The 11,830-nt window shown below is 38.5% G+C and overlaps 1 protein-coding gene across 1 annotated transcript; it reads left to right on the plus strand.

Moving 5' to 3' along the window:
• The first annotated feature begins 943 nt into the window (after positions 1-943).
• LOC311062271 (uncharacterized protein) lies at positions 944-4,872 on the plus strand. The gene is made up of 6 exons (XM_084081174.1): positions 944-1,559; positions 1,674-1,834; positions 1,921-2,162; positions 2,541-2,724; positions 2,993-3,144; positions 3,943-4,872. Exons 1-6 carry the CDS (start codon positions 1,130-1,132, stop codon positions 4,070-4,072), a joined length of 1,299 nt encoding a protein of 432 aa, XP_083937300.1. The 5' UTR covers positions 944-1,129; the 3' UTR covers positions 4,073-4,872.
• Positions 4,873-11,830: the final 6,958 nt, after the last annotated feature.

Consider the following 11,830-nt stretch of genomic DNA (forward strand, 5'->3'; position numbering starts at 1 on the left):
TTTAAGTTATAATACACAGCAACCCCCCCACCCCTCTCTCTCTCTCACACACACACACACACACACACACACACACACACACACACACACACACACACACACACACACACACACACACACACACACACACACACACACACACACACACACACACAGACACAGACACAGACAAACACCATTCATACATGCAGTGAGTGTTTAATCTATGTGGCTTTGTTTTCACTGACCTGTTGGTCTACTCTACATGTAAATACATTAAATTAATACTTATACTTAGAACCATGGAATGTACAAATGAATACGCAATAAGCAATAAGAGAATGAAGCTGAGATTAACATTCTCTGTTTATTCCAGGAATCAATCAATGTTCTTCAGAAGATCCACAAGGATGATACTGATACACTGGAGAGAGACATACTCGAAGGTAAATGAAAATGTTATACTATTAAAACAAGATTTTTTTGCAACATAACAGAAACATATTTTGGGACATTCTTCACCCTTTAACATTACAAACGCAAGCAGTAACCACAAGCCAAATTTAATGTGTAGGAGATGTATGTATACGTATATATAAAACTGCCTAAGATATATAATCAGAATTTGAAGTTTCCATGACTACCATCAACAGGATCCAATGAGAAGAAAAGGAAAAGAAATCAAGAGGAGCTGAGAGATGACCCCGATGCTAGTACATCAACAATACCACATGACCCTGATGCTAGTACATCAACAATACCACATGACCCTGATGCTAGTACATCAACAATACCACATGACCCTGATGCTAGTACATCAACAATACCACATGACCCTGATGTTAGTACATCAACAATACCACATGACCCCGATGCTAGTACATCAACAATACCACATGACCCCGATGCTAGTACATCAACAATACCACATGACCCTGATGCTAGTACATCAACAATACCACATGACCCTGATGCTAGTACATCAACAACACCACATGACCCTGATGCTAGTACATCAACAATACCACATGACCCCGATGCTAGTACATCAACAATACCACATGACCCTGATGCTAGTACATCAAGAACACCACGAAAATGTCTCCCAGTCAGTAAAAGATGGAGGCCTCAGTTAGAGAAGCTCGTAAGCATGGCTGACAGTAAAGTAAAAAAAGTTAAGAGTCTTGTGTTTGGGAAAGGTAAAGAATTCCGCATAGGAGAGGGAAGTCATGGAGTTGAGGTCTTCTTAGGTTTAAGAGATGATGGCACTGAAGTTGCAGTTAAGAGAATGTCTAAAACCCTCGACCTGTACAACGACCTGAAGAATGATGAACTATATCTACGTCTTCCAGAGCTTGATGATCCTTCGATTGTACGATATGTTGACTTTGTAGAGGATGAGGACTTTGGGTACCTTGCTCTTCAGTTATGTGAATACACACTGCAAGAATGCATCACTGAACTTCCAGAACAGGAGAGGAAACGGCTTGCAAAACAGTTCCTCAATAGCTTAAGAATTCTTCATTGTCAGGATAGTAAAATTCTCCACCGGGACATCAAGCCTCAAAATGTCTTGATTGGTATGAAAACAAGCATATCATTTCAGAATTATAAGCAACTTTGTTCAACTACAGTATGTTTATTTTACTTCATCTAAAACCTGTTATTATATTGATATCTGGACTTTCTCGCAGATATTCAAGGCAAGGCAAGATTGGCAGATTTTGGAATAAGCCGACGAATAGACCAAGGAAAAACAACATATCACACAAAAGTTGCAGGAACACCATGCTGGATGGCAAAGGAGACTTTGAATAAAAGTGATGCTGGTTATAAAAGAAGCACTGATATCCAGGTTAGTGTTTTAATCTGTGTGAGAACAATCTAGTGAATGAGAACAATATAAAAAATGTCTTACTCATTTTCATGTTTGTTCTTAAGGTGGCTGGGATGTTGACATATTACATCCTTTCTGGAGGACACCATCCATTTCTGGAGGACACCACCAATGGAACAATCTTAGAATGTCAAAACAACATTTCCAAAGGCAACTACTGTCTGAAGCATGTTGATCATGATGTAGTTGCTAAGGATCTCGTTGAGTGGATGATCCATGGAGAACCAGAGAAAAGACCTAAAGTGGAGCAATGCTTGGCTCATCCCTTCTTTTGGCCAAACACACGGTACGATAAATGATTGTTCCACACATTATTAATTCATTGATCTATAAACAAGATTTCAGCATATGATCTTAATCTGTTTTATCCAATATGTTTGAAGAGAATCAGAATCTACTTTATTGTCACATCACTGCTTTACAGGTGTAAAGATGTAACTTATGCTAGATTCGTTTTTGCGTAAGCTCCATATTTTTTCATTGGTCCTTAGGTCCACATAGTGGCAGATATGCGCATGATGATTAGACATAACAATAACGCATAAGGGCAGAAACTACACAGGAAAATAAATCCACATGGCAGGTCCACAGGGAAAGAAAAGTCTGCACAGAGGAACATATCCACATGAAGAGTAGACTCATGTTTTCACTATTATCTTCCCAGGAGAGAGGAGTACTTGGGAAAGATTGGAAATGAGAAGGAAGTTGAGAAGTATCGAAAAGCTGAAGAGAACGAGAACAAGGCCAAGGATGAGGATGAGAAGAAACTCATCAGGTCATTGAAGGTCCTCATCGCTGCATTAGACCAGTATGCTGAGCAGGGACAGTTCAACGCATGGAAACAAAAGGTTAGTTTATTACTAATAATATGAGAAAACTGTATGACCACACGTTAACCTTTATTTTTTAATGTAATTAATCCTTCTGTTCTATATTTTAAAAAGAATAATTGTAATGCCTTTGTTTATGACATAAGCCTTTCTAAAGTAATTAAAGCATCATTTCATGCTGACATCCATCTTTATGTTCTCAAGCCCATACTATGTGTTTTTAAGTTGTACTGTATGTTTTTAAATTGTACTGTGTGTTTTTAAGTTGTACTGTGTGTTTTTCCAGTTCCGAGAAGCCAAGGAGGACACCAGGCAGTTGTTTGAGGAGATGGATGGATATAACATGAAGAAAGGCCCTGATGGGAAGCCGATAAAGAAGTTCTACTCTGACAACTCATTTGGACTGCTGCGCTTCATACGCAACCTCCATGCACACTAGTAAGTTGAATTACATCAAAAGAAAGATAAGTCACTTCCATTCATTTATGAATAAAGACATATTTGTTTTATTTTATTCTAAATGTGTGGAGCATTTATCAGAGCATTTCTCTGGCTGATGAAAAAATTATAATAATCACTCGCACACAAGCACAGAATTCACAGAACAGTACAGGCCAGAGGCCAGTAAACAATCAGGGCATCCATAAAATACATCTCATGAAGAAACCCATTGCTTCACATTATGTGATGAGTGATGACTGCCAAATTGTGTCCACATGCACAGAACATTAAAATAATATACATTCTCTATTGCAGTGGTTCTTAAAGTGGGGTATGGGGACCCCCAGCGGTCCTTGAGGAGGTTCCAGGGGGTCCCCAGCTAAATGTGTTAATATAGCATCAAAATCTGTTTAACCATTAGTAGATCTGCTAATGGTTATGGATATATCAAAGATTTTGATATTATTGAAACATTTTAACAACACAAATCTTGGATCCTTGGCACTAGATATTTTCACATGGGGGTCTGGGGCCAAATACATATCAATTTGGGGGTCCTTGACATGAAAATGTTTGAGAACCACTGCTCTATTGAATACGGTCTATTAGGAGCCATGGAGCTGAATTAAATGATAATATTTGCCTATTTATAAAAGCAGACATTTGACCATATGGCAGACATAGTGATATGATTTTAATTTAATTTAATTGACTGTGGTATCACTATAGTTGTGAATATGATCACCAATCAGGAGTAGTGATTTGAATGAGCGCTGCTTTGTGTTCTGTTCACAGTGCAAACAAAAAGGATGCACCTCATATCAACCTGATGGAGATGTTTCCTGATCTGTTTGGATACGTTTACAAGTTTGCCAAAGAACAAGACTGGAACTCCAGACCCGCCCTGAAGGAAATGTTTGACTAGAATGGAACATGACTCTCAGAGAGTCATGTTCCATTCTACCAGTGTAAGAACCAGAGTCATGTTCCATTCTACCAGTGTAAGAACCAGAGTCATGTTCCATCCTACCAGTGTAAGAATCAGAGTCATGTTCCATTCTACCAGTGTAAGAATCAGGACTAATAGACTCAAAGTGCCTTTTTTAAATCTCTATATATATATACTTTTATTGCAATTCATTCATGGTTTTACAATATTTACATATCCTTGATTCTCATCTCTTTTTATACACCCATTGATACGTCAATTTAGAACAAAGTAAAACAAAAAAACATAATTATGCAATGTTAAATCTAAATTCAACATAAGCCCACAGTATATCTGTATTATTCGTCGATACGTCTCATTTGACTTCCAAAGAAACAAAATCAATGAATAGTAATTCACTCAAAGTGACCTGAAGGACTCTCTTGAATTGACATTCTAATTAACCCCTCTCTAGATACCTCTCTCTCTCTTTGTGCCTTGGTAGAATATCAAGGCCTAACGTTCCTTCATATTCTACCTCTATCTCTATTCCAGTGTCTCAAACGTTTCAGGCCACGACCTCCCCACATAATCATATTTGAACTGGGACTCCCCACCCCGACCCCCCCTCCCCCATACCCTGACAAGCATTTTAGAGGTCATAAAAGTCCTAAATTTGTCACTTTGTGTGCAAAGATACAGATACCCTGTATACACTTATAGTGTATGTTGGTTTGTTTATTATTGGATTATTATTTTTTGCATATTAAGCATATTATCTGGGGACCCTCCAAAAATCATCTTGTAGAATGACTTTTATACATTTGAAAACTTGTGAAATGGGACATTCTGCATAATGGGTACTTTCTACTATTGGTACTTTAAGTACATTTTGATACCAATACTTTTGTACTTTTACTTGTAACAGAATATTGCTACATTGCAGTGTTGATACTTTTGCTTAAGAAAACAATTTAGTACTTTTTCCACAACTGCTTTTCTTTACTTTTTAGACGAGTGTTTTGATACTTTGTAAAATCCAGCTGTTCCCAAACTTTTTAAGCTTCGTACCTCCTTCTATAGGTCCTGACAGGGTGAGGTTCCAGGTTCGATCCCGGGCTCCTCCTGGGTATAGAACGAGTTTGACGTGTCCTTGAGCAACACACTGAACCCCTATAACTCCCCCGATGAGCAGGTTGGTGCCTTGCATGGTTTCCTCTGCCATTCGTGTGTGAATGTGAAATACATTGTAAAGTGCTTTGGAGAAAAACGCTTTATAAATGGAGTCCATTTTATCATTTTATGGTCCCCCGATCCCCCACACCTTTAACCCATACTGTGTCATTTTAGATTTCTTTGCTATAACCATTATTTTAGACTTTGGGCTATTCAAAAATAGCAGATCTACAAGATCTACGAGCTTGTAGATCTGCAATTTATTTATTTTTATCCTGAAAATTTGTGCAAATCTTTGAATATATTTATTCTTTAAAGAGATTTCTTTTTAACTCAAAGCTTTGCTTCTGGGGATTCTACAAATGTCTTCTAAATCCTAGCAGTGTAAAAAAATAATAATAATTATGTTGCTATAATATCAGTGGTTCTCAAACTTTTTTCGTGTCAAGGACCACCAACAATTATATGTATTTGTCCGCGGACCTCCAATCTCAAAATATTTTGTTCCAGGGACCCCCCAGAAGCAAATATTTGAGTAAAACATGTATATATATATTCAAAGATTTGCAAACATTTTTGCAATAACATGTTTCCCTCAAAAATAGCAGATATACAAGCTCTCGCTGTGAGCTTGTACACATGCATTTTTTTTATAGCCAAAGAAATCTAAAACTGACACAGATTATTTCCCGGTCTTAATGGAGTTAAATAAGCAACAACCCAAAAAAAGCATCATTGCCTAGCTATTTATTGCCACTTTAAAGTTTAATCATTAAAGAAAAAAAGCTGAAGAGAAATTGGGTGCATTTATTGATTTGTTTAAATGATTTGTCTTTTAATCAAAATTGTAAATAAAAAATTTGGAAATGTTTTAATTGCATGCTTGAAAAAATCCCTCTTAAAATAGTGGTATATAATGGTTTAATTGTGGAGAGATTGAATGTCCCACAACCACTTTAAACACTATTTTATACTTTGTTTCATACAATAGTGTCACATGGTGAAAATAGCCGATCTACAAGCTCACAACACGTCGCACTGTGACGTGTGGTGAGCTTTTCCCTTATTTCTTAAAACCTTTCAGGGAAAAGAAGTCAAATGTTTGCCGATAAGGACCAAAACAGGGAATCCAGGTTGAAAGTTTTAATACCCTGAAGAATATGTTTTATCAAAACGCTGGATTTCTTAATAAAATGTCATTGCATTGTGGCTATGAGTGTGTGTGTGACTCAGATTTTTCCCTTACAAAGATCATTGTCATGTCTTGTGTTGAGACATCATATCCAGTGATAGTGTTCTTTATAGAGAGATATTAATCTGATCTTTCATAACAGCTTCCTAGAAAAACAATTCAGATGTCAGAACACAGCTCTGCAATAAATGGACAAAGCTAAAACGAAACACTTAAAGTAAGAGTTAAATGGCTCTATATTCTGATAGTAAGGATTGCTATAGAGTGTTTGTTAAAGCTGGCACTGTGTAACTTATGAATAAAACTTATACAATCAGTATTTACTCCTTAGCATCTCGCAGGTTGCTACATAACATTGGTACACTTTTATCTATGTATAAAGCCATTCTTGGTAATCTCCCTACTTATATTTGTTCAAAATGTGAACTAGTCCAACATTCGCTTAACCTCAGATCAAATGCTTGGATGCGCTATGTCGTACCCAATACCAAATCTGAGGCAGGGAAAAAAAGCCTTGAGTTTTTTGGGCCCTGGGCGTGGAATGACCTACAGCAGTGGTTCTCAAACTTTTTCATGTCAAGGACCCCCAAATTGACACTTATTAGCCCACGGACCCCCATTTCAAAAGATATGCCAGGGACCCCCATAAGAGAAGATTTTTTACGGCTCTCTAGCAGTGACAACCATTTTAACTTCAAGGACCCCTAGTTTGACATGCATTAGGGCTACAGACCCCCATTTCCTCAGACCCTTATTTCCTAGGGATTAGTCACCCCATGGAGTCTTCGATATTTTTTATTTTTTGTCTCATTCATAAGCCAATAATTTGATGACCAGCGGACCGGTAGGCTACCGGTTCCGGTAGGACACACAAAGGAGACTCTTTGTGTCTCCTACCGGAAGCGCTGCCGGTCATCAAATTATTGGCTTAGAAATGCGACAAAAACAAACAAATATCAATATATTCAAGTCTTCATGGGGTGACTAATCCATAGAAAAAAATATATTTTGGGGGTGAACTGTCCCTTTAGATGACTTAAACAATACTTTATAAAGATGATAATGTGCATTCCCAACTCTATAAAGTAACAATATGATCCTTCAACATCTGAATGGAACAACAACAACAAAAGAGAATGGATTAAGAAACATATTTATTTCAGGTGTAGATACTGTAGATCAAATGTTGTATTATAGTGTCTTGCACCACAGTGTGTGTTTATATGGTGTGTGTGTGTGGGGGGGGGGGGTGCGCTAACAGAATGGGACTCAAACCCACAACCTCCAGTGTACGGAACGTTGAGCCTCCTGCAGCTGATCATTTCTACGTCCTCCTCACGGCTCCACAGCTTTCACCTCCTCTTTCTTTGGACAAAACTCTACGGAGGAGAACACACACACACACACAGAGAGAGAGGGAGAGAGAGAGAGCGAGCGAGAGAGAGAGAGAATGTTTGTTTTGTTATTTAACAGTTGACCTTCACTGTGAGTGACGGCATCAGAAACATGTTTTATGACAGTAATAACACATACCAGTCTTCCCATCGTAGATGAAGTGACGAGTGAGTGACGAGTCAAATTTCAGACATTCAGCTTGTTTCTTGTTTGACTCCTGAGCAGCTATCAACTCCTCCACATTCTGGTGTTTACCTTCTCTTCCTAACACACACGCACACACGCACGCACGGGCACACACGCACGGGCACACACGCACACACACACACATGTGATCTGCTATTTTCTGCTATGTGAAATAGGACATTCTGCATAATGTGTACTTTTGGTACTTTAAGTACATTTTGATGGCAATACTTTTGTACTTTTAGTCAAGTAAATTTGGAATTATGGACTTTTACTTGTAGTATTCCTACATCCTCAAGTATTGATACTTTTACTTAAATACAAAATGTGTTTGTGTCTGGACAGAAGGTCTGGTAGAAGAACACTCTTTCACTGTTTAGGGAACTAGCGTTCTGCTCCGTCTGCACGCCTCCCACTGCAACACACACACACACACACACACACACACACACACACACACACACACACACACACACACACACACACACACACACACACACACACACACACACACACACACACACACACACACACACACACACACACACACACACACACACACACACACACACACACACATACTAGTCATATTACTCACAGAAAAATAAAAGTTACTTCAGTCTATATTAGTAGCTTAATGACTAGTATTACAATTCTACTGTCTTTCTCCAAAGTATTTGTATATAAGTTCATAGTTAACATAAGTTAATAAGTTAACTAAATGCATTAGAAAGTAAATACAAATGTTACTATTCAGGATTCCAATTCAAAAATAGAAAAAAATAGCAGATCTACAAGCTGAAAACGCGTGTTGAGCTTGTAGATCGTCTATTTTTTTTAAAATACAGAGATAAGAGGTGTCTGCCCGACTATAGTATATACAATGCAGCCCTCTGGACTGAGTGTGGAAATATAGTGTCCCTCTGCATCATCAAAGTTGCATCACCCCTGATGTAGAATATGATGATGATGTTTTAATGTAAAGTGTAGAATATGATGATGATGATGTTTTAATGTAAAGTGTAGAATATGATGATAATGTTTTAATAACTCACATAAACTGGCAACATGCAGGGCGACAGACACACTACTTGTGTCCACAGTGGTGTTCATGTAGTACGTCACACATGAGCCATCCCTGCACCACAACACACACACACACACACACACACACACACACACACACACACACACACACACACACACACACACAGTATGTTGTTAAAAAAACGATGCGCTGGAAACCGAGACATAATCCTGTCTATAAATATGCAGTATAATGGTCATTTGAGAAGGACAATACTGTGGGTTAACCATTTGAACTCATTCTTAGCATCCTTCTTCTGGGGGCGCACGTTAGTTAGAAAATAGCAGATCTATTGGCCGTCAACTAATTATAGGGCCCGTGGGAATACAGTCAAATATTGATGGGGATAGGGCGGCGACTGTTGAGTTATACAAGTATTTGGGTACAACGATTGATTCCATTCCAACACTGATGCCATCTATAAGAAAGGTCAGCAGAGGCTGCATTTTATGCACAGACTGAGACAGTATGACGTGGAAAAAAGTGTAATGGTGCTCTTCCATCGATCCTTCGTGGAGAGTGCACTGACTTTCTGTTTTGTTTCCTGGTATGGCTCATTATCATTAGTTAATAAGAACAAACTCCATAAAATCATCAATGTATCCAGCAAGATAGCTGGGGTACGACATGAGAGTATGGCAGCAATGTATGAGACCCGGGTGCTTGACATGATTTATATATCACTTCAAATCAACACACCTCACATACAGTGGACTAACGTAATCTAGTAATTTAGTATTATACTAAACAAATCGTCGCCTTGCTAAACTAATGGCAAAATGTCAGGAAAATTTTAAAAATGATCCAAAACACCGAGTGCCGCGCTACGAGCTTGTAGATCTGCTATTTTTTAATAGCCAAAGTATAAAATAATGGCTATAGCTAAAATCTAAAATGACACAGATGCGTTCCAGGTATTAATGGCTTAAGTTGACAAATACATTATCTAATGTAATTTGTTATAATTTTTGAATACATGCATTTACCAATAATCAATGTTTGTAGGGGCCGCTGAGGGCCAAAAATAAAAGCTAAAAAGAATATTCTAGAATGCAAGGGGAGCCAATGGAGACAGGGCAGCTGTAGCCTACTTTGCACCAGCTGCAAGCGACTGAGTGATGATTTGTGTCTATCTTTTATTCTGGGGGTCCTTGGCACAACATGTTTTTGAGATGGGGGGGTCCACGGCCAAATACATATAATTTTGGGGGTCCTTGACATGAAGAAGTTAGAGAGCCACTGGACTACAGACGAACATTGCATTCTTCTTTTCTTTTCCACTTAGTCTTTGTCATTTTTGTCTGTGAGGTTCTGTGCTGTCCATATGGTCTGTTTGGCCACCTTCCGCCGCTAGATGGCGCAGCGGTGTCAGAACAGGAAGGTATTGTTTTGGTTCCAAAACAACAGACTTCTCTCCATCCATCCTGGTGATGATGATGACGTCACCATGCTTCCAGTCCATCCTCTGACGAGAGGAAGGGTTTCCCGGAAGAACCGTGACGTCATTTAGCACCCGCCCATAAGAACTATTAGAGCTCTCAGTCCATGATGCGTTGATTCAGTGTGAGGCGAGGAGTCTATGGAGTTACAATACGTTTATTATAAGAACAACGTTTATTATAAGGAGTCTATGGAGTTACAATAAGTGTATTATAAGATCATTATTGGACTAACGGTTGCCTGGAATAAAGACATTTGTTTTCTGTTCTTTTGTCTTTGCTTTTGGCCATAAGGTAAGTTTATGATCTTTAAATAAATCTTCCACGTTGTGTTTATATGTTTTGTGCTTTGATTCAGTGATAGATAACAATGGCTTTGTACATTATTAAGTGTTAACTTTTGAGACGTGACTGGTTATAAACTATAAAGTTAAAACAGTATTTTACAGTATTTATTTACAGTAGTTGTAGCTACTAACGGTAAGGCATGTTTTATACCCTATCGTACGACGGTGTCGCGTGTCAAAAAATGCACCACGATGCAACATGCTGTGTGGAGTTTTGGGGGGGCTTGTGGGGGAGATGGAAAATGGACCATATGTTTGCAGATGTTTGCCTGACATGCCCATGCTATAGGTTAACTTGAAAGTGCTTTAAAAGTTCACACAGCTGTTCCACAATAACTGAAATAGTCTATAGCTTACATTGAATCAATCAATGATCGATTTAATACTTTAGACATTTGCAGGAAAAAAAGCACAAGAAGAAAGTACAGTTTACATTAAACGTGGGCTTCTAAATAGGATTTAGAAGCCCATGAAAGCCTAATGGCTTGTTTCAAATGGGGTCCTCATGTACTCAATTGTCAATTCATAGTGAATATCACATAACATCTAATAGCCAAGATACATAACTATTTATAAATAGCATTAGCAGTGGTGGACAAAGTTGCCTACTGCTCCTTGGCCTTAGATCAAGACTATCGTAGATGTATTTTATCGATTTTGTCACATCTACTACGAGTCTTAGCGACCACCCCCCAGAGTGCCCTGGACTTTGACCAGTAAAGCCCGTACTTCTCCGTGCATGTACAAAATAAATATATAAGGTGTTTACCCGGTTGCCCTAAATGTTAGCTAGTGGTCCGTAGTCTTTGTGCAATGTATTAGTCCGTCTTTTTCAATAAAGACGTGTTTTAATCCCGTTTATGGCCGATTCTGTCGCGGTTCCCCTTGTGCGGTAGTGACGGGGCGCATCTGGTGAAAGCAGGAATTACACGC

This window comes from Gymnoscopelus microlampas, assembly GCF_963454915.1.
Source record: "Gymnoscopelus microlampas genome assembly, chromosome: 15".
NCBI lineage: Eukaryota > Metazoa > Chordata > Actinopteri > Myctophiformes > Myctophidae > Gymnoscopelus > Gymnoscopelus microlampas.